General features: G+C 42.6%; 1 protein-coding gene across 4 annotated transcripts in view; it reads right to left on the bottom strand.

The window, feature by feature from the left end:
- Positions 1-24649, bottom strand: part of PPP3CC (protein phosphatase 3 catalytic subunit gamma) — a 69667-nt gene that overhangs the window by 9775 nt on the left and 35243 nt on the right. For 2 of the 4 annotated variants that reach the window (XM_081843912.1, XM_081843914.1), the window contains exons 4-12: positions 13506-13617; positions 10814-10959; positions 8476-8615; positions 7093-7170; positions 6902-6996; positions 4173-4298; positions 2476-2553; positions 1062-1088; positions 23-104 (exon numbers count right to left, since the gene is read on the bottom strand). In XM_081843912.1, the coding sequence (XP_081700038.1) occupies positions 23-104; positions 1062-1088; positions 2476-2553; positions 4173-4298; positions 6902-6996; positions 7093-7170; positions 8476-8615; positions 10814-10959; positions 13506-13617 (884 nt within the window). The remainder of the gene's footprint in view (positions 1-22; positions 105-1061; positions 1089-2475; positions 2554-4172; positions 4299-6901; positions 6997-7092; positions 7171-8475; positions 8616-10813; positions 10960-13505; positions 13618-24649) is intronic. The other 2 variants (XM_081843911.1, XM_081843913.1) reach the window with 1 other exon arrangement.

Here is a 24649-nt window from a genome sequence, read left to right as displayed (position 1 = left end):
TCACCAAAGCGAGCAAACTTACCGAAGAACTGAAAAGACTCGTGCCATCTTCCCAATGGCTCTGATCTTATTCCTGATGATCTCTTTACGGGCAGTGGTGCCTCCTTAGGAAAAAAATAAAAAAGGGTTTAAAATAATGAGGGAGGAAAACAATTAAGGCTCAGGCAATGCCAGTATGAAGCATCTGCTTGGCTCTAGGAAAGAGAAATCCGATTACAACTTTACAGCTAAATTCCATAGAATGGTAATGAACTGAATGAAAGGGGCAGCAAGTGATGGACAGAATGACACACAAAGAGGAAGTCCAAACAGGGGGAAGTAGGAGCACCAGAAGTAGTAGGACAAGTGTTGATCGGAGCAGCAGACCTCTTTGCCTGCCCAGACATGTTTGACCACAGTACACATGAGATGTAACATGAATGACTCAGCCATTGAGACACAGTTTTGCAAGGCAAGAACACAACTACAAGCCCAAGTGAGGGTGAAGACATCAGGATGCTGGGCTGTGCTTGCAGAAGGGAGAGCGGTCACACAAGCACCACCTTTGGCATAGATGCAGACAAAGGAATGGCTGGAATCTTGTGGTTTTGCTTGAGTCCTCAACAAATACAATGTGCTAGGGATAAGTACACTCCCTTTTACTACACAGACCAAACATGGACTGAAAAGCATGGAGGTTCTGGGAGCTCAACTGTACACTGAATGATAAATACATCTCCTCTAAGCTAAGATCTTCTTTTTTAATTGCCCGACTATGCATTAAGAACAGGACAAGCCAAACTGGAGAACTGACATGCACCAATGGATCAGCCATGCACAAGGTGGCTGCATTCAAACGTCAAAGAGAAACGTGACCCCCATCGCTCTGGTTCCTGGTGGAACACAACAGGGTTGGAAAAAAGAAACAAAAACCAAATGCACCACGTTCATGTTAAAACTGATGGGGAAGAAGGGGGAAATGGCGAGACTGTTCAACTAGTCAGCTATTCAAAATCCACTCCAAGGAAATCTGGTGGCACAGGCAGTGAGAATTAAGCTTTTAGCAAATTCTAGCTGGGTACCTTTCGGATAGCTTGAAATGTAGTTATCTTCAGGGAGAGGAGACACCAAGTAACAAGGAGATGAAGACAGAGATAGAAGAAACAAATTTAAATTTCCATGGGAGGGAGGGAATAACATTTCTTTTTTAAGTGCAATGGGACATGAAGGTTAGCGCTGGGTCAGCTGGTAGTTCTCTTCTGCACCTGTGTCATGCTCACTTGGCTGTCAGACTCCAGACGGACAAATCAATTTTCCTTCTGTCTCTCAGATGCATAAGACTCTTAATCTCCGGGGCATAGGTATGAGCCCCACATTGGGCAGAAGATTCCTGCATTGCAGGGGGTTGGACTAGACGGCCCTCGTGATCCTTTACGACTCTACAATTCTATAAACTACTAGCAAGGGCCAAAAAGGAGGAGGTTGAATCTATTTCTGCAGATTGTGCAAAAAGGATGGAAAGGCCAATCCAATGACCAATGATCAAAAGAACTGATCTAGCAGTGCAAAATGCCAGTATTTTTAAAATCATTAAGCAGCAAAGGAAGACAGCAAAAATTCCTATAATTGTAATAATATCAGAAAAGTAGTCTTCAGTTTTCCTGCATACTTAGTTGTCACTAGTTTAACACTGCACACTGTTGGGTAGCCTTCCAGAGAGTTGGCATCATAGAGATGCCATTGCCTGTTCAGTCTTTGTGCCCCCTCTCGCAGCATTAACTAGTTATGTGGGTTCCTCGAGCACTTCAGGCTGAACCTTGGGAAAGCCAAAAGCCCCCAGAAGCATGACCAGTAGTTTTGCAAAAATACATGTGTACATTTTGTTGCAACTGTCACAGATGCATACGAAAGAGTGCCCACAGGCTCAGAATATTTCTGGAACTGAGGGATTTTTTTTAATCTTATAAAAGATGGGTGCATATCTACATATGTACTTATGCAGTTAAAAATGTGCAATTTCTTTCAGAAGTGAAACTGAGTGGACTGGAAGTTGATTATTATATCTGGACAAGCCAATTTCACAACTCCATCCATCCATCCATCCATCCATCCATCTGTATTGGGGCGTAAGGAGCAGCAGCAGATGTAAATGAAAACTGAACAAGGCAGCTGCTCACGCTGGTCAGGCTTCCTCTTCCTAACTCTCCTTTCCTCCTTCATTCCATCTGAACAAAGACCAAGCTACTGCTGCTGGATCAAGGAAACCGCCATAGTGGGAGGTGGGAGGGAGGGCGCAGAGTGGCTCTTATTACGCTAGAGAAATAATTGTCTGTAAAACAGCCAAAGACAGTGAGCTTAAACTATGAATGAAAAAGATGGCAACAAAAAGGTGCTAAGAACAAGGCAGCACATCCAGCTTTGAATGTCATTTCTTCCAAAAGTGCTTGAAAGCAACCAAACCTAACCCACCCTGAAAAAGTAAAAAGGTTTTGTTACCGTCCAACGCTTCATCTCCATCTGAAATGAGCTCATCATCAGAGCAGATGTTAAGGATGTTAACCAGCATCTCTGTAACTGCAGGAAATAATGAGAAATGGGCAAGAGATTAGAGACTTTGTGTGCGCGCGTCTTTATGTGTGTATCTATATCTGCCGCAGCATGTGAATGGGCTTGTTCACATATGATGATACATCATTGATTATTACGTGAACAAACCTTGTGCTTGTATTCTTCCTATTCCTCAAACGCGCTCTGTTTCAATGCCTGCCAAAGTAGGATTGGAAACCAACTTCAAACTGTTATTTGCAATGCTGTATTGGAGGGCAAACATACACTGTTTGCTGGTTCAGATGCCAAAAGCAAACTACGCCTTGCGCTTAAAAAGTTCTGTTTTATCGCTGAACGCCATTTTCTCTGGTTATGGTGCTTCTTAAACTCCTTCAATCTATAACCTAAAGTCCCCAAACAATTTTCCCCATCAGAACTCCCAATTCCCAATTCATTATTGGAGAACAGTAGAACCAGAGACAGTGTACAAGCAGGACTGCTTACACAGCAAACAATGCAATACAGTTTGGTGTTAGGTGTGAACCATGCCAATATGACATTAAGTGTATAAAAATGCAGGCTGGGGAGCACATAACACACATATATAAAATACTCAACTGAAATTAAATTTCAGTTACATAAAACCTAGCTAATGTTAGAACAGCTACTTAATCCTTCTACTCCTCTCAGCTGAAACAAAGGTTATGCATGTACAACTACAACTACATAGATTTATCTCCCATTATTTGCATTTTATAAACTGATTTTCAAATATTTTATTTATTATATCCCTCCCTCCCAAGGTAGCCAAGCAGTTGTTTTGTTGTTTTATTATTGATTTTAATATCCACCATAAACTATTTATTACATTTTTGTTCAATCTTTGTTCCAAGGAGTCTGATGCAGCACATACCATGTGCCCTCCATTTTAATAATAATAATAATAATAAATTTTATTTATACCCTGCCCTCCCCAGCCAAGACTGGGCTCAGGGCAGCTAACACCCGATATAAAACAATTGACTGAAATACAACTTAAAAAACAAGATTAAAATACAACATTAAAACATTAAAATATTAAAATGCAGTCTCCTTCAGTGGAAACTGAAATCAAAAACTTTTGGGGGGATAAAAACGTCAATTCTTCACCAAGGCTATCCTCACAACAACCTGAGATAGTACAACTGGTCTAAGATTACCTAGTCAGCTTCATGTCTGAATGGGGATTTAAGGATTTTTAAAGCTGTAAACAGTACATAAATGCTGTAAACACACAAGTACCTTGATTTTTGAACCTGAGACAATATATTTTGAAAATTTCCTATGACACAATAATGGCCACTAACATGCTTATTTTTTATTTTATATATATATATATATATATATATATATATATATATATATATATATATATAAATAGAAGGTTGAGTGCCTGAAGGCCAAATTTTGCAGAATTTTCTAAATTCTTTGCTTCAGGAGTGAGCAAGCTAGCAAAATCCACAAATGTCTCTCCTTTATGGCAGCAACAGACCGCCCAAGGCTACATCCAGCCTAGCCAATCCTATTGCATCAGGAGGATCTGTTTTCCTGCTCCTTTGATAATTGCTTTGCTTATCAATAATTTTACTGGGCAATCTCCTTCTTACCCTTTTCCCCTACGAAAGGCAAAGACCATGTGAAAACATCCATGAAGTTTGGAAGCCAGTAAGGGTGTGGAGAACAGTTGAACTGCCTGATGTTCATGACATTGTTTTCATATTTCAGCACAGCAGCTAGAAGAAAACAAGAAGGAGAAAGAGAAATTACAAGAGTGCTGATTTTATCTTTGCCCTCCAAGGTTACACAACTTAGGAAATGCAATTATACAGCTGTGTAAAGAAATCCCTATGAAAATCAGACACCATCTATGAGAGAGGCAGTAAGGAATGTCAAAATATCCATCAGACATCAGGTGAAATTTACTGTTACAAGTGTTGTTTTTCTTCTGATAAAAGTTTTAAGAGTGAATTTCATATGTTGTTTTTAAATTTTGGAATGTGTATTAAATGTTGTTACCTATCCTGCAGTCTTCTGAAGGATGGGGAGAAATCATATAAATAAAATTTATTTTATTATTAAGTTAACACTAGTATATGCTTTAATGCCACATGACTTTAAGGCCTCAGACTCATACACTGTCGCTTCCCCTCCAGCACAGCTGCGATCAATAGATTGGAAGTACTTCCTTCAGTAGTCAACAAATGCTTGCTTGTAATTTCATCTGAAGCAGGACAAGCTGTTTAGTCTGATCTTGATGTTTTTATTATGTTTTTTTGATATGTTATAAGCTGCCCAGAGTGGCTGGGGAAAATAATAATTATTATTACTATGGTTTGCTGAAACAAGCACAATTCAGATGACGGTCCACAAGTCTGCATTTCTTGGACAGATTGGGGCTTCCACATGCTGTAGAACAGCACAGCCAGTGTTGAGAGTTGATAGAGGTTATACTCTAGGGGGCCACGGTATGTTAAACTAACTGCAGTTATTGGATGACAAACCGCAGTTAGCTGAAAATGGAAGCAGGTGCTTCCTATCTCCTCCCCATGGCCACTGGAGGAGTGGGGAGCAGCCTTGTGCACTTTACACTAAACTATGGGTTAGTGTTAAATCCAAACTAGGTCAGTAACTACTTTAGAACAAACACTATTTCTAACATACAAGCTTCAGAGGAATTGCATTTAATTGATTCTGGTTCAGTCCTTCCAAGATTGTATTTATCACATTTACACCCACTCTTCTTCCAAAGAGCTGAGGGTTACATGAATTGTTTCCTCATTGATAGTAAGATAGCTAAGTAGGGGGGCCGCTGGGGGCACCTTGGAAGATGGCCGACAATATCATCTACCCAGCTCGCACGAGGTAATTAGAGGCTGATTATGGGGAGTAAAATCAGTCTCCCTCGTCTTCCCAGGGGGTGGGAAGATGCTGCCTCGCCCACGGTTGCCCATAAATCACCCCCAAGTTCGAAAGAAGCAGGAGGTGGGGGCACTGGGCGGATAGCTCTCATGCGGGCTCAGAGCTCCTGGATGCTGCTTTCAAGAGTGAAACTGGTTGCGTTGCTTAAAAGGAAAAAAAATTGGAGAAGTAAACGCACATGCTTCGAGCGAGGTCAGGAGGGTATTATCTGCTAAATAATTCTACCACTGAGACGATGAATGATGGGACGGAAGGAACAGAAGACAGCATCAAAGAACTACAGACATTTCGGTATGTTGAACGGAACGGAAAGGAGGGAAAAACTTTCTTCTTTTTTAATATGATTACCTAACAACCCTCCCCCTTAGAAGAACCATCACAACAACTAATTGCAAGTGAGTAAACTGTGTGGGAAAGAAAAAAATATAAAAGGTTTTACTTCGTGAAAAGATCTGGAAAGAAGAGAGGCTTTCTTTGTGGCGTAGTTACAAAAGTGATCCACCATTGAGAGGCAGACATCGTTGTAAGATTTGTAGTCTTAGGGAGGATGAGCCGCTGTTTTGGTGTCAGGTTTGGATCGTAAATTCAAAAGGGCGATCACCTTCCTGGAAAGACTGATTTATGATACAATGGGTCTGAGAAAATTAACGAGCAGACATTTAGACTGTCTTTCATCGGAACTGAATAAGATGGCGACGGCTGCTCGAATGGGACTCTTGGACTATTGGATCTATGTGAGATGAATTACGGGAAAGCATTACAAAGTTCACAGAGAAATATAAACAAGACTGTTTCTTTCAATTCACTTGTGGAGATAACTCGGAGGTGACTGAGAAGAAAAAGGGTAACAACAAGGAGATGAGAGGATGGGACTATGAACATCAAAGCAGCAGAAAATGTAAGATGATTGGACTCCTACTGATCTCGAAGCATGGGTACCCCCCACAAAAATTTATAATTTGGCAAAATAATTGGATTTGGATTTTATGATTTGTATTGGTATGATTTGGAATAATTAATATGATTTGATTGGTATGGTATATGGAAACTTAATAAAAATTATTTGGAAAAAAAAGATAGTAAGATAGCTAGGTAAGGTTGAGCCACACAGTAAACCTCTGAATGAGCAATGATTTGAATGCAGACACCGCTGCTCCAAATCCCAACCATCCCTCTCAGATGACACCTCTTCTGTACCCCATTTACATGGAATTGTTCCTGCAAATCTGTGGGGACCCAACATTTCTGGCAGAATGCCCAAGCACAAACCACGTCCATTTTAAGAAACCAAGTATTAAGAAGCAAAAGACAAGGTAAGCAAGAGCTAGAGATTCTATTAAAAGTGGACACATCAAGACATCAGGAAAGAATTCATAATAACCTCACATTGGCATCCTGGGCACAGTCAAAATCTTACCCTTGTTGTTATAGACATCTAGATAATTTGGTGCAGAAAAGATTGTGATTAGGGATGGAAAGCCCGTAGTCTGGCTCTTTCTGTACATTCGGTACCTGGAAAAGTGAGCAGAAGATAGGCAGGCTTTTGCAAAATACATAAAGACAACAAAGCTGTTGAACACAGCACCAGAATAGTGACTCTGAACTTACCCAGCATCCTGGGCTTCATGTGCTCGAATCACAGATAACAAATTATTATTTTGCAAAAATTCACAAATTGCAGGGTAACTGAAAAAGAAGTTTTAAAAAGCAATATTAACACATGCTGAAGGCAGTCATCATCACATTTGTTTTTTCCCCAAGAGGGATGAGGATATACAAGTTAGGAATATTCCACTTTTGTCCCAAATTATTCTAATCACCTTGCAAAGATAGGTTAGGTTGAAAGAATTGAAGATAGGTTGACTTGCCCCATTGTGGCTCAATAGGGATTTGAACCTACATCTGCACAGCCCAGCTCCAACTTTCTGAGGGAGGATGAGGGCTACAACAAAACTTTTTTAAAAAATAAAATTTAATGCTGGAGATGCGAACTTAGTACATATTCTGATTAACTGCCCGATAAAATGATTTTGGTGCGAGGCGAGGATTTTTATAGCAAGAGTAATAAAAATAAATTGTTATTTAGGGGAACTGAATTTAATTCTAAATTATATTCCAGAAACATGGGAGATTTCAAGGGGTCAAAAAAATGGATGTACTGTGCTATATTAGAAGCAAAAAAAACTTGTTTTGATGAAATGGAAGAGCCACAAAAAGATTCCATTGAGCACATGGATTGATAATATGGACAGACGAACAAATTGCATGTCGTCGCAAAATAAGAATGGATAAATATGAAGAAATCTGGAACAAATATTTAAGCAATAAGGCAGATAGTGGTGGGAAGTAGGGGAAGGAGAGAGAGGTGGGAAAATATTGTTTAAAAAGGGGTAGTCATAGGTATATCAGTGTATTCAAATCTGAATTGTCAAATTGTGTTATTATTGTTATTATGGTTTTTGGTGTATGTGTCTTTTGCGGTAGATGTTTGTATTGAAAAAATTAGGGCTACAACAAAACTTGACTATTGTTAGGGCTGCTAAGCACCTAGAAATCAAACTAACATTTATGGAAACTGGGAATTTGTGGTGATCCTGAGGCCATCCAAATAAACATTCAGAGGGACTTGTGAAGCAAATAACATTCAGATTTAAGATATATTGCTTTGCTAAATAAAACTTGCTTGGCAAGTTTTAAAGTTCTGATAAGTCCACACAAACTTGTTCTAGTATTTCTGAAATCCTTCAGGCACATCTTTCACCTTGTAAACAACTCAGAAAGCCATAAACGAATGGCTTTTCGGTTTTACAAGAGGGAAAATTCATAGGGAATTCAGTAGCAATACAAGTTGTATTTTTAAGACAGCAACAATCACAAGTGGGACAGAGTCCCACTCAAAGCCCTGGAACAGAGTGGTTTGAGCACAGCAACTGGGACTTCACACTACTACCTTTTCACTTAACCAAGGGTTATGTTTGAAATGTTTCCTACCTGTAGAAATAGGAGCAACCTCGAACAGTGTTGTGGGTAAAATGTTCCAGTGTCTTCTCATTGCCATAATCCTCTGATGGATCAGACCACAGCAGGTCACACATTGGACCAAAGGCTGGAGGCTCCTTAAACCTGTCTAACTGAAAGGCACACACACAGAAAAGCCCCCCCAAAAGATAATTGATATAAACATACAGAATTAAGGGAACTCATTATTAAGAGCATGCCAAAATACAGCGCATGAGAAAAAAACCTCAATTCATCTGTGCTAGATAAACATACCGTATTTTTCATCCCATAGGACGCACCTAGTTTTTTTTTGGGGGGGGGGAATAAAGGAAAAAAAATTTTCCTTTATTTCCCCCCCAAAAGCAGGTCGGGGAAACCGAACCAGGTCGAGGAACAGCGGGATGGCGGCGCTGCGCCTCCCTGCTGTCCCCTGAGCTTGTGGGGCTGGCCGATGTCTGCCTGGCGCGAGGGGCGCTCTGCTTCAGGGCGCCCTGCCCGCCGGGCGGCAGGCTGCTATCCACAGCGTGGGGAGCCCTGCGGGGAACTCCTGCAGGGCTCCCCACGTTGCAGATGTATGCCCGGCGCGAGGGGCGCTCTGCTTCAGATTTCTAAGTGTGGAAGACTTATGAATAGGGAATCCACTCCCCCCCTCAAGATATAAGAAAATTTTAATCATTCAGTCTCTGTAAGGATTAGCAGTGTTTCTCAAACTTGGGCCTCCATCTGCTTCCAGACTACAACTCCCACCATCCCTGGCCACTGGTTCTGCTAGCTAGGGATGATGGGAGTTGTAGTCCAAAAACAGCTGGAGACTCAAGTTTGAGAAACTCTGGATTAAAGGCAACACATATTTCTTTTTCCAACTGCTTAATTTGTCTTTGAAGGAGAACAAAGAAGTTCCAATCCAATCCAAATCTTTATGATGTTCATAAACCAGCATACACAAAGAAGTTCAACCCTCAGAGGCCTAGCAAGGTCAGGTGGTACCAAGTGCAATTTTTTTTTGGTCAACCCCCCCCCACCACCACCACCGATGGCTCGGGGTAGGCTTGGGAGTCATGGCATGTGTCATGCTGAATGTCACCCCCCTCAGTGATGACACCCTGGGCGGTCTGCCCCCCCCCCTTGACCATGCTAATAAAAGGCGACATATATAATGCATAAATTAAAATGCACAAGCATCTGAGAAAGTCACGCTCATAGACACTGTCAAAGAAGTGGGGTTTGGGCATAACAAGGGTGGGAAGGCCGTGACTGTTAAAGTTTGTTTGTGTTTATTGTGATTATTTCCCACCCCCACCCCCCAAAATCAGTACATTGAATTAGTGTGTATGCTTTAGTTGAGATTCTGGCTATAATAGAGTGTTGGACTAAATGACCCTAGGGGTCTCTTCCAATTCTATAATTCTACGAAGACCGCAATTTTATTTAATTCATCCTGAAAATTAAACCACCTCCCTGACTGTTTCTCCACCCCTGTGGAGTGATTCAGGGCTTGGTACTTTGCTTTCCTGAGTCCCTGCAAGTCTCCTTCTGCTACCTTCAGGAATCTCCCCGTTATGTAACACCCTTCTTTGCTTTATACATAGAAGGGGGGACGGGGACGGGACATAAGGCAGACACCAGAAAATAACAGAACTGCATATATCTCACCAGGGCACGAAAAAGGGTGCATGGAGGAAAAATAACCAGAGAGTAAGCCTCAGCTTACCAGGAAGGAGGGCGAATGCCGCGAACGCACACAAGTTCCCTGTTGGAACCTTTCCTCTTTCGACCCAGTGGCGGAAAAAGCCGCTCGGGCACCTGGGGTGAGCCGCCCATGGGGCGGCGCGGGGCACACCAAGGGGCCTCCGGAGTCTGCCTGCCTCCTCCCACTCAGCCGCCCTACAGCTGGGGGGGAGGCAGCGGGCAGACCGTTTGGGCAGAGCAGAGCCTGCATGCGCCCAAGCCACCGCATCTCACCCAGGAGAGATACGTGGCTCAGGCGTTCTGCAGGCCCCGCAGTGAGTGCCACCCAGCATTTTGTCACCCCCTCAGTGGTGACACCCAGGGCGGCCCGCCCCCACCGCCCCCCTTCCTCCACCACTGTCAACCCTACAGAACTTCAGCCTGGGATCAGAGAGAAGTGTACATGTCTTTATGCCTGGCAGCCCCTTCAACAAGTCTTAGGTAGCCTTAAAAGAAAAGGTGGTGGGGAAACATACCCTGGAGTGGAACCTTGTCAGAATGGGGACAGGTAAGCCTACAAGAAGACCCTAACTGGAACTACGATACCTGTGCTGTTTTATGGAGGGGAGGTGTGGAGGGAAAAGAAAGAGGCACCACTTACTTTCCTAATATCATCTAGACATGTGATTTCAGGAGACAGCCCTCCATGCACGCACAGAAACTGCTGGTTCAAAAGGGCAGCAAGAGGAAGACAGTCAAATGTATCCATGCATGCATCATACACCCGCTCGGAGTACTTGATTCGACCTGCAGGAAACAGAAGCAAGAGAACTGCAATGACTTATGCAAACTATAAAAGATAAAAAATAAAAAGGCTCCCAGAAAACTGCCAGTCATCTGGACTTAAGAAATACAACTGCCTTGCCTCTTCCTCTCTCTAAGCCAGGACTTTCCCTCCTTTCCTGCTTCAGAGACTTTCCACACCAACATGTCTGCCAAGGAACTGCAGTCCATCGCCTGTAGACTCCTTGTCCATTGCAGAAGATTCTTGGACATGTTCTATGGTGTACATGTAGTTCACATAGAATTGTAGCCATCTATGCTAGGCTTCACCATAGAGTTGCTATATTTCAAACAGTGAATATCTAGACAGGAAACTGCATGCCCTGGAAATTCCGGACTCCGAACTGGGAGTGAACAACAGAACGTACTCTCTAGCATGGGTACCAACTTGAATAGAATATTTGGGGGGCAGGTAAGCCCCACATAATCAATCAATCAATGAATGAATCAATGATACAGCACACACACACCATTTGAATGGCAATGCCCATCAACTTGGGGGGGGTGCCTGGCCCCCTCAAACATTTTACTGGGTGGGCAAAGGGATCTTGACCCCTAAGTGTTAGCTCCTATGCTCTCTAGTCCTGCTTCTGCACATTGCAGGAGAAGATGGGACAAGCCATCTTCCAGGAAAACTTGCTTACCTGGACTGATTCTCCCACTGAGGAGCATCTGATGAGCTTCCAAGAAAAAATTTCAAAACCACTGTCCTGAGCAAGGCTTCCTGCAGAAAGCAACTATACATGGCAAGACTCTGGAAGTAGTTAGGGTTTTCTAGGCCTGCTCTAAGTTAGATATGTATTATACATCTTATATTATCTTTATACAACTGATTAGGTGAATTAGTATCTTTAAAATTTGTCATGAAAAGCAGCCCTTGCAAAGACTGCAAATTTATTTAAAACATTTAGACAAAGAGGCTTCCCAAGTGACTTACTAAAGTCAGTCCAGACACCAGTTATTCAACTTACAGCTCTTATAACACAAATCAATATATTGGTAGGGTTGCCATACGTCTGGAAATTCCTGAACACATCTGGAATACTGCAGTCGAAAGCAGTGTCCATGTGGAAATCACAAAAATGTCCGGGAAAATCCAGACGTATGGCAACCCATGTTGGCAGTGCCGTTTTTGGAGATTGAAGATAGCTCAAAAGCTTCTCTCTTTTTTTGCGAATTTGCCAGAAAAGCTCAACAACTTTTTTGTCTGGATTTTCACTGTTTGAAATATACATTGGTATCATAAATAGTGTTAAAAGTGTTGTTTACTCTCTTCTGTAGACTATAAGACCCAGAAAGGCAACTAAAGCCAAGGGCAGCTTTCAAAACAAAGAAAGATTTCTTCCCATAAAGTACCTGGCTAATCAGCATAATGTATATATTAAAGTTTGTATATACTCTAGAAGCATAATGATGACTGACAATACAAATCCAGATACCTGGGCTTGTATCTTTTGGTTATGGCATCATCCTTTTAGAAAATGCACTACTTCTTGAAAATTAAGCTTCTGAAGGATTAAAATAAGAATATGGACTATCTTTACAATTACTTCCAAAACATGAGGCTCTCTTGCACATATGGCCACTGTATTTCCAGCTTTTCCTGGAATAAGGCAAACTGTACATGGACTGGGTAAAAGCTAAAAGCAAACATGCACCTCAGATGTGGCATGGTATTAGGAGAGAGAAGGGAGAACAAAGCAAGTACAAGAAATATGAACAAGAAGTTCTACACAACAGCTGTTGATCTGTCTGCCAGTTGCCCCTTCCTGTTTCCTTTTACAGGAGCTGATGGAAGCATGGTGCCAAAAGGAGCAGGGAAGTTGAAACAGGGGAACTTGTATCCCAAGGCAGAAAGGGCAAATGTGATAAGGAGGTACAGGGCAAGTAATGGATGACAGAGAAAAGGGATATACTGTTGTGGGTGGATGAGGGCCTTAAATGTAGAGTCTCAGAGTTTGAAGTTGATACGGACAGTCAGAGAACCAGCACAACATATTTAATGAGAAGAGGAACTGTAATGAAGGGAGAAAAATTAACTTTTAGCACTGACATTCTGAAACTGAGAAGCAAAGTGACCAGTCTCCCCTTTGCACCATCACCATTCAGTCTATAAAAAACTAACAAAGGTCTGCCCATTTAACTTCACACACACTTACATGAGGTGATTGGGTTTCACTCAATCTGTGTTAAAAAGGGAAAGCCCTCAATTTCCATCCAACTCTGATTCCAGCTGCACAATTTGGAACTGAAAGCTCTTGGCTATAATTACAGCATGTTGGATCCCTAAATTGATGGGAGTGGGAGGGACAACTTGCATGGAGTCAGACTGCTGGGGAGACAGTGCCATAGGAACAGTGCTCACAGCCTCTCTGCTCTGTGGAATTTAAAACTCCCCTTCCATGCATATTGAAAGAGAGGAGGGCAAGGACATACTGGATGCTTTCACACCAACATCCATAGCTTTTCCTAACCAGATGCACAGCCTACCCCAGTCATCCCATACTTACATTCTTGTTTAAAGGTGAAGTATTCTGTGAGGTGCCTGCACTCATGGTTCCCTCGGAGCAGGAAAAGTGTTTTGGGGTGGTTTATCTTTAAACTCCATAAATACAGCACACACTACAAGAGAGTGATTGAAGGCAGCATGTTAGAAAATTCATTTGCAGAGAATTGCACTTTGGAACTTTCTGGAAATAAGCCCAAGGAGCTGGATTTCCAGAAAGGAAGAAAGCTCGATTCCACAAGGTCCTGCTGCAAAGAGCTCACAGTGGAAACATAGAAAGCTGCCTTATACTGGTCAGACATTTTGTCCATCTAGCCAGGTAGACTTACCCGTGTCTCTGAGATAGGTCCTTCATATCACTGGCTACCTGATCCTTCTAACTGGAGACACCAGGGACTGAAACAAGGACCTTCAATATCCAACTGCATGGCCAACTTTTTTGGCAAGTGTGCCAACATGAGATCATAAAATCACAGTATTGTAGAGTTGGAAAGGACCACGAGGGTCATCTAGCCCAACCTCCTGCAATGCACAAATATTTTGCCCAGTGTGAGGCTTGAAACCCTGACCCTGAGATTCAGAGTCTAATGTTCTGCCAACTAAGCTATAACAGCGTCCTCCTAAGTCAGCTTTGCCTCTAGCTTCAGCCCATGCAGATTTGCCCCCACCTCCAATATCCTGGGGTGGCCTGTCCTCCTGATTCACTGAGCCACTAAGTAGGCACACCAGTGCAGCACAGGAATGGCAAGCAGGACTGTACATCTAACTGTGCCAAAGCCAAGTCCAGCGATCCTCCTCCCTAGGGAGGCCACAAACTCTTGCTGCCTCTGCTAACTTGTGGCCTCCATGCTTCAGGGAGGACATCCAACACATACTTTTCAAAACAAACAAAGAATGCTCACTGTCACTTAACTCCTGCAAGTTTGCTTAATTTGCAGCAACCTTCTCAATTTGGCACTGTTAATTTCAGCTGGGCTATTCTGAAGAACGTATAACATTTTAGCAAAATAGAATTGTGGTAGTATGGCAAACAGGATCAACAAGGCACAATAGGTGAAACTAGAAATCAGGAAAGTAGCCATGCAAACACAGAGATGGCCACCTCTAAAAAAATAAAAGCCTCCAGTAGAAGCTACCTGAATGTTTTCAAACATTTTTCAAGTTCTGTACTGTTCTGACTTTCCCTCACTTTTAAAAATTTGTGCAGGATAAGATTAGTCATGCCATGTTCTCACATGAAGGGATAAGAAATGCATCCTTTTGTACAGGTTGGTAACATAACAAAGCAGAAGCAGACTCCTGATTTATTTCCAGGAGATGTGCCCCTACCCCCATAAGCCCCTTCCTCAGCACCAGGAGGAAACCAAGAGAACCAGAGATCTTTCATTCATGGGGAATGGTTGTAGAACAGTGGCAGAACACCTGCTTTGCATGCACAAAATTTCAGGTTAAATCCACAGCATCTCCAGGTGGAGTTGGGAGTATCCCCTGCCTGGAGCCCTGGTGAGTGGCTGCCAATCAGCGTCAACGATACTGAACTGGTTGAACCAACAGTCTAACTGGTTTTTTTAAAGTATTTATAACCTGCCCTTGATTGAGCATTTTCAATCCCAGAGTGGGGATTGAATTATAAAAGATGTACAGAAAAAATATACATAAACATTACAACATCATAAAGACAGGTCCAATAAACAACAAAAAATTGACAGCTCCATCACAAAGCAAACAAAGCTAAAGTACACTGAGGACAACAATTAAAGTTTCCACTTCAATAAATATCTGGGTAAAAACAAACGGAACTTTCCACGGAATGAACCATCGGCTTGTCCAAGCAACAGCTCCTCCTCCATTTCTCATCTATGGCTGCCCACTGCCCCCCTCTCTCTCACAGGATCAACCGTCTGTGACTTTTGAGCAACTTAACTTCTTTCACCTCCATTCTCCAACCCACCCAGGCGCTCACCCCTAGTGGTAACTGGGTATAAGGCAGATTCATTCATAGGTTTCAACTGAACAATACACATTCCAATACACATACCAGGCAAAGAGTATAATACAGATTAAGTGTCTGTTTTACTTGTTCCATTTCCAATATAAAGATACAGCACACATAAAGATATGAGCATTAATAGGGATCTGAAAAAGTCAAGTGTGTTTTTATTCTCCCACCTTCTTAATACCAGAGAGTTCTCATTCTTTCCCCCACTTTTCCTCTACTTGCAGTGCTCTCAGGTCAAGTACAGACTGAAACACAATGAACACCATGGAATGGACAGAGAACGACTCACAAGGCCAGGGCTTCTCTGATCTTTCAAATGAGAATAGTATAAAAGTCTCACTAAGGGTAAACCTGGGTCTGGACTGTAACACTTTAGATTGCAGGTGGGGACTAGCATGACTGAATACTGCTACACACATGTACAGGCATGTGCACATGCATACACAAATTCAACCACAAAGAAAATCAGCAGGCTAGGAAGAAAAGCTCTAGTCTAGCTTTAAATGCTTTTTCTTTTTCTGGGCAGGAGAAGCATTCAGCCAAGTCTGCCCCCATTTTCAATCTGAAGTGGTACAACCTATATGAAAATTGATCATGTCAGTGAGCATTAAGCTCATGATCAAGTAAGTATCTGTTAATATCTTAAAAATAGTTTTGAGTATTACCTTCCACTAAATTTCACCTCTGTTGCATTGACTGATTCAAAACTAACAGAATGGGAGTAAGAAAATTCCTGTAGGGGATTGGACTAGATGACCCTTGGGTCTGTCCCAATTCTGCAATTCTTTGATTCTATGGAAATAAGCAAAATACGAAAAACAAATTCTTCTAATCTGAAAACAAAGTCTCCAGTGACATCAGCAAGCTCATGGGATGTTTCTGTTCTGAAAGGATTTCTCAAGTCTCTGAAAATGTGTTGGTGGAAAGGATAGGGAAAACATGGAATAAGGAGAATTTGACAGTCTGTGGTAGGAGACTGGGATGAAAAACTAGAATGATTTAATGACATTCACAGGCGGGTGACATTCAGTTCTTACTAATCTGCAAAAAAATCCTTTATCCAGATTTTCTAAAGATTTGTGGCATGGGATTGATACTAGATACTGCCATTCCCAAACAGGGACTATTCAGGTTACCAGATTTAAAGCTGATGTCTCATTTTCTTTTTCCTTAATTTTATAACCAAAACCCAAAAACTTCTTCAAAAGTTCACTTCTATTATACATCTAGGAAGTAAAGGTGTAAAAACCCAATTTTGTAGAGGAATGGACAAAAGCTCCTGGAATTCTTGAGCAACATCTCTTTAGAATCAAACATAGCTGCAAACAATGACCCACAGATTTTTCTTCTCTGTCATAACTCTTAGAATGCAGACACCAATGCAGATAAAGAGTACAGGCAACTTTTGGGTAATGGTAAACGAAAGATAGGTGGGTTCTGATTATCAAGTTTAACAGACCCTCTAAAGAAAGAAAGAAAAAAAGGGCATGCAGCTTCATTAAAGGACTGGAAGCAGGAATGGCCACTTTGCTCCTCTTATAATCAGTTCTCTCTGTATGGACTACAGTCCACATTCAGACCCTCCATTGGTCCCTATTTTCCAGGGACAGTCCCAGATTTACAGAAGCCATCCTGGTTTCTGATTTGATCCCAGGATATCCTGCTTTTCCTTAGGACAATCCAATTTTCATTGGAGAAATGTTGGAGGGTATGGAGTTATGCGATTCCTGAGCTAAGGAGATAAGTAACTACACATCCTTTAGAAGATATCTGAAGGCAGCGAAGATTTTTAATGTTTAATGTTTTATTGTGTTTTTATATATGTTGGAAGCCACCCAGAGTGGTTGGGGCAACCCAGTCAGGTGGGTGGGGTATAAATAATGAAACAATAATAATAATTGAATAGGAGGTCCCTGTTGGAGGTTATGCACATCACGGGGCTGCTCTGTTTTAGACAGAATAATGGAGAAGATGAATTCTGAAAGCTAGGGTTCCAGGGCCTTCGAGGACAAAACACAGGCAGAAACAGGAAAGGGGAAAAGTATCTTACACTTCCTCCAAAATAGTGGAGAGGCCCTTCTTTGGCCATGTTTTGAATGGGAAAAGGGCAACAGTGTTTACAGACCAGATTTCCTGTTTAATTTTGAAGCTTTGATGATCTCACTTTAGAGTAGTAACCTTGGCAGCTACTCACAGAAGACAAAATAAAACGCAGGATTCCACTGATGCAGCGATTTAGGGGCATCATGTCCTCCTGCTCTGCAAAAAAGTAGAAATGAGGGCACAGTGCTTTTTTGAGCCAGAGCGCAGTGGACACTGCGAGAACCTTGACTGCTGTCGCCACTCCTATCCAGGTTTCCACACACCCTCGCCTTGTTCCACTTTGCTGCCTGCCTGCCTCCCTCCCTCCCTCTCTGGCTTCCTCCTCCTCCTATTTATTTATTTATTTATTTATTTAGGTTTGGTTTTGGTTTCCTTCCTGTGAGGTGCTTGTGAGATGTTCTGCTCTAGGATCAACTAGCCCTTTGTCCTCCCCTCCCTCCTATTTTATTCCCCCACTTTCTATGCTTTCCCTTCTCTTTCTGCCTCCCTCAGAGGTTGGCTGGCTCCAACCAGGTGGCCTCTGCCCACTCCCCTCTGCTGATGGCACCACTGGACACTGATCACTGCAAGGGGTAGAAGTGCCTATACTATTTCTGTCCAGGAGGAGTCATATTGATGGAAAGCCACAGATATCACTTGGGCATTCAAAGACAGAGCTGCAAATCTGATCTTTTGGAAGGGTAGGGGTGGGCAATCCAAAACAGGCTGAAAAATACATTCCAGTTTCACTGAACTACCTGCAACAGAATATTTGCAGTCAGCTGCCTTGGCCACTGGGTAAGATGCTTCATTTGTAAGTTGTATGTCTATGTTTAGTACTGGCTATGAAGTAGACAATACTAGATTATATGGACCAATGATCTGACTAAGCATAAAGCACTTAATACACTCATATATGTTCAGAACAATATACAGTACATGTCAACAGAGTTGATTGTTAAGCCAAACAAAGGCAGAGACACTGGTCCAAGGCCACCGAGAGAGGTTCATGGCCAAGAGGGATTTGAACCTGAGTCCTCCAGGTGCAAGTCCAACTATCAGAGCATGATACTCTACTATAAATGTTCATAGCAGTGCAGGTAACTCCTTCGCATTGACAACGCTGGTCTTGCCCCTCCCTCCCTCCCTCCCTCCCACCCAGCTCTGCATCCTGCTTCCTGGCTGCCTGCATCAGGGTGCAATTATAAAAATTACATCCTGTTTTATTTTGTTTGGTCATTAACATCAACTGCTCAGGCAGATGCTCCCTAATATCCCCAACCCAGTTGTACAAACTCAAACTGCGATATCCAAGGCCCATGAAAGCTCTCTCACACATACCACCCATGTTGCAAAGTGGAACAAGCAACAGCAGGAGCCAAGTATAACAGAAACTCTTGAAAACCTGTGATAAGAGATCATGCCTGTCCACAAAAATGAGGTTCTTCCATATCTGAGATTGCCCCAGCTAAGTTTCTTTTCTTTCTTTCAGGCAGTTAGGTCCTGTTATTACAAGCCTTGACAAAAACCGTAAATACTTAGGTAATGTTACCAATACATTTTTTCTCTTCCAAGCCTACTGTCTGGCTTCCATCTCAATATTAGAAGCCAGTGCTAAACACACCTAAGCAGAAAATCTTTCATTCAAGGCAGAGAGAAGTTATTTTGCAGGATGCAGGAGGAAAAGGCATATCTCCATGCACAGAAGTGAAGTAAAGCTTCTCAATTCCATTTTATCAAGTGACATTTGGAGCAGCCCCCGCGTGTACTAATCAAAGCCCACCTTGCTTTGTGAAAGATGAATACCTGCTTGGTAGAAAAGGAACAAGCCTTTCACAGCTCTCTCTCCATTCTGGGCTGGGGGGGAGGAGGAGGGCCAAGAATAGCATGAAAGGGCCGCATGCTGACAGCGTACAAAGGATGGCGATTTCAAGCAACCCCCAAGGATTCCAAATACTAGTTTGTGCAGCATGTCCCTGTAATATTTCCTTGTACCATACTGCATATAATTTCCAAGTGGCACTTCAAACAATCATCTCAGCACAATCATCTCCACCCCCTCCACAAATCCCAACAGCTCAGCACAATTTTATCTCCCTCACCACCACCCCTCCAAAGTTCCTAGCAGCTCCTTAAAGCCACCTTCTCTCACTAAATACAGAGGTAAGAAACATGAAGGTTTCCTCAGAGGACCTTTGTGAAGCCTACAGCTCCCTTTGAATCTTAAGAATTCCAGCTTTCAATTCTTAAAAAAAAAAAAAGTTCTAAAAGTCACAAATGGTGTTGCCAATGAAATTGTGCATAAAACAAAATTTGAGGCAAATTAATAACAACAACAACAACAACAACAACAATTTATTTATATCCCACCCTCCCCAGCCGAAGCCGGGCTCAGGGCTGCTAACAACAATAAAATAATACAACATTCTAAAATCTGAGATCTGAGAGAAATTCTGAGGAAAGTCAGTGAGGACAAGTGTGCTAGCACTGTCTCTGTCCTGTTGTCAATCTTCACTTGTGGAAAGCGCCACCAGGAAAGCTTCCTGCCATCCATGGAGGTTCCCTGTGCATTTTAAAACTCTGGAAAATCAGTGTTCCAAAACATGCAGGTAGCCTCAAGGGATACCAGACACTCCTCACTTCAAGGTGTTGCCCTCTGTGACTTGAGAGCAGAGCTATCCTGCTTGTCCTCAAGGCCTCCTTCATGTTCTTCATACACTGGATTGCTAATGCCTGAAGAGTGTACATTAATTTCAACAAAGCGCAAGCGTACAGGTGGGGGTTACGTTCCCAGGTACCGTGCACATATGTGAAATCGTGCTTAGTGGGAACATGATCTAAATAGCCTGTGAACACCCTCTAAATCACTTGTTGCTTCTTGGGTTTCTCAGTGCCTGGGAAGATGATGATGCCTTGCGTTTGGGTGTCATCTCAAAAAATCCTCCTAAAACTCCCTCCAAACCTCATGGGACTGCAAACACAAAGGCAAGATGTTTTCCTGCTCTTTTTGTGCCATTTTTGCTATTTTCACACTTTTCTGGAGTTTAAATCAATTTATTTAATTATTTCCCAGCATCACACACAAGTTGAATATGCGTAAGTGGGAAGACACCTGTAAGTCAAAACTATAGGTTGCTAAAAGTTACGACAGAGTGGACATCTTTTTCTGTGAACGGCTGCATTCTTCATGGAGTTGGAGGCAAATGTGTTGCTAATTAACTAAATGAGATACACAGACCACCTTGCCTCAATTTTTTCCATAGTTACCTCAGACTGCAATTCCCAATCCTATGCAGATCTCTTCAGGAGTTAGTATCACCGTATTATATGGGATTACTCTCAAATATACCAGGATTTTTTTAGTTCAACAGACCAATACAGCTATGGTTCTAGAAAGCAAGTAAAAGTAATTCCTTTCTGACATCAGTGTGATATATGCACACACACATGGCAGAAGCCTACTGATTTGTTCACAGACAGCTCTAGGGAGAGTTCTAAAAAAAGCAACACATATTTTATCAAATTAAATAGAGTGGCTGGGGAAACCCAGCCAGATGGTTAATAATAATAATAACAATAATAATAATAATAATAATAATACTGCCTCTTCCAATTATCCTGAAACTAGACAGAAAGGGGAGATTATTTAAAAAGCCAAGAAAAATGAGGAAGAAACTAAAGGAAAGTAGGAATTCTGATGGGACAGGGCTGTCTCAGGGGCTCCATCAAATGAGGTCAGGAACTTCAGACTGTCCACCTGTGACTTGAGTCAAGGACATGACAGCAGCTCTTCCAATATTTTGAACTTATCTTAAACTCCAACGATATCAGTGTTCAGACTTTTCAGACATCTGCTGCATTTAATTGCTCAGTGAAGGAAAATATCAAACCAACAACTACTTTAGTGGTGTTGTTGATTGTTACTGTAACTTTTAAAATTGCTAAATTGTTAATTGCTTCAAATTGTTTCGTTAGCCTTTCGAGCTGATTGAGGAAAACTCTAGTAGAAATACAGTGGTACCTTGGTTTTCGAGCATCTTGGAAGCAAAACGTTTCTGTTTTCAAATGCCGAAAAGCCGGAAGTAATTGTTTCCATTTTGAACGCTCCTCAGAAGTTGAACGGCTTCCACTGCGTGTTTTTCCATTTTTCCAATTGAACTTGCAGCCAGCTCTTTGCGCCTCAGTTTTTGACTGCTTTGGGAGTCAAACGGTCTTCCGAAACAGAGTACGTTCGAGAACTGAGGTACCACTGTATTTAAATGAATAAAGCTAAATGCCTATAGCCTGTCACCAATCACCTTTTTATATTTATTAACTGCACACCTTACTTTTCCATTAGTATGCTAAAGACAGGCTGCAAAATAAAAAATGCAACTATGAGATCATAAAGAAGTTAGCAAGCTTTTGAGGCAGCTGAACTTCTTGCTTCCTGTGAAGTTAAAGCGTCATAAAGACCATCGCACAGAAAATTTCAGATGCTTTCTAAGTGTTATTACATGTCATTAGTTAACAATTAGCCTAAATCCCATCCTCATCAAAGTTGTATAGAGTAATTACCAGGTAAAGGTAAAGGGACCCGACCATTAGATCCAGTCGTGACCGACTCTGGGGTTGCAGCGCTCATCTCGCTTTATTGGCCGAGGGAGCCGGTGTACAGCTTCTGGGTCATGGGGCCAGCATGACTAAGCCGCTTCTAGTGAACCAGAGCAGCGCATGGAAACGCCGTTTACCTTCCTGCCGGAGCAGTACCTACTATATTTTTCGCTCTACAGGACACACTTTTCCCCCTCCAAAAATGAAGGGGAAATGTGTGTGCGTCCTATGGAGCGAATGCAGGCTCCTTGGCTTCAATGATAGCAACGTGAAGCCTCCGAAGCGCAGAGGGAGAGCTCCCCCCACGCTCCGGAGGCTTCGCGTTGCTTTCAATGAAGCCGCCTGAAGCCCCCGGAGCATAGGGAACTCCCGCTGTGCTCCAGGGGCTTCAGGCAGCTATCCGCAAGCCTTCGGAGCGCTCCGAAGGCTTGCGGATAGCCGCCTGAAGCCTGGAGAATGAGAGGGGTCGGTGCACACCGATCCCTCTTGCTCTCCAGGCTTCACTTCGCTGGAGAGGCGCTGCACAGTTTTCCCTCTCTGCGCAGCGCCCCTTCTGCGAAGCGGGAGGAGAAATGGAATGGGCTCCATTTCTCCTGCCACTTCACTGAAGGGGCGCTGAGCAGAGAGGGGGAGATTCCCCCCCCCCCCGTTCTCCCCCTCCTATGGTCCGGTGCGTCCTACAGAGCGAAAAATACAGTATTTATCTACTTGCACTTTGACGTGCTTTCGAACTGCTAGGTTGGCAGGAGCAGGGACCGAGCAACGGGAGCTCACCCCGTCGCAGGGATTCAAACCACCGAACTTCTGATCTGCAAGTCCTAGGCTCTGTGGTTTAACCCACAGCGCCACCCACATCTCATAAAGTAATTACTAAAATGATACAAAATGGGAAGTGGGGGGCTGGTACTCCCCCTTTGATGCTGCCAACTGTTATTCTGAGTGATGGCACATGGAGGTGGCTGTCTTTGCTCATTGATGTGCTCTGTATCAATAGCAGAAGCGGCCAAGGGAGGCTAATCCTTGTTCCCTCAATGCTCAAACTATGCAACTGAAATCTAAAAATTAACATAAAACATAACAGAGCCATGATTCCACAGAATTCCTCCTCGACAAAGGAGAAACTTTCTCAAAAGGTTGTTGGGATAGATTATGAATATTAGCCTATTAACAACTGAAAGTAGCAACCTCTCTATCCTCACAATTTTTCCACACTATAACTCCTGAATTAACACTACAGCAGTGGTCCACTAGGTCCATTCTCAGAATCCCGGCCTTTAACATGTGATCATGTCTTGTAATTCTTCATCCTCTGTTTCCCTCATGCAGAATGCATAGAACTCAGAGTCTTGTGGTACGGTTACAGCCTAACAAATTAATTGTACCATCAAACACTCAGGGACCAGATTTCATGGGCCTACAAAGCTTTTGCCATCCCAGTTGTGCATTAAAGTCCCACAAGACACTTTGCTATTTTGTGCTGTGAGAGTCAAACATGGCTAGCCCTAGAAGTGACAAAGAAAGCATTGGATGGAAACAGAAAAGGTGACTATGCTACCTTGTTAAACAGTTTACTGCGTCCTCCTATGGATTACTGAAACTCCAGTTCCTCAGTTTTCCTGGATCTGACCATTCCGTTCCATTTGGTGCCCTTTCACTTTTACATCTTTCATTAATTGAAATGGCTTCCGAAATCCATTCCTCTACCTTTGTGAAACAACGCCTATGTAGCCCTGCCATGTGGTATCCCCTTTGGAAATTTTCAAGTGTCACAGCAGAGACTATAACATTGGGGGGGGGGGACCTACATGTACCTGCCAACTTCATTTCACCCAAAGATCACAACCACTTAGGGGATCTGCAACATTTACTAGTAGGAGACAATTCCTCATCCACTAATCATACTAGCTGACAGGAATACCCCACACAATGGTAATAGCCACACACTGGCTCCACTTAACAGAAAGCTAGCAGCCAAAATAATTAAGGGTCAAGTCCAATTCTTTCCAATCACCAAATACCCCAAATATACCCCTAACTCATTTTACCACTCACAATTGCTAAGGTGAAAAGAGGGATATCATTGTAGAGCAGTGGGAGGGAGTTTGGAAATATCCTCAATACATTTAAAACAAAACATGTATTTTCCTCTTCTGGGCCAAGCTTTGGAAGGGAAAAAATGTTTCTGCAAGCTTGCTGCAAACACTTGCTGTAAATGCTGTCATATGGCTAGCACTACTGGAGTTCACTAACCTGACCCCCCCCCCTACTTCCCAATAGTTCTGCAACTTTAAAAAATGTTTCCCTTTAATTTAAAAAAGAACAACACAAAGGATGAAAGCAAACATACACATGCCACTTTAAAAGAAGGCAAGCAGCCATCTGAACTGCTGACCCAGCATTCAAGCTGATAAACAGCAGACTTCAGATGACGCTAAAAAACTGTAAACGTGGATCAAGGCATCTGGGCACATTGG

The sequence above is a fragment of the Podarcis erhardii genome, assembly GCF_964252035.2.
Source record: "Podarcis erhardii genome assembly, chromosome: 16".
Classification (NCBI taxonomy): domain Eukaryota; kingdom Metazoa; phylum Chordata; class Lepidosauria; order Squamata; family Lacertidae; genus Podarcis; species Podarcis erhardii.
The sequence above is the reverse complement of the archived record's forward strand: the minus strand, read 5'-3'. Positions and strand labels throughout refer to the sequence as shown.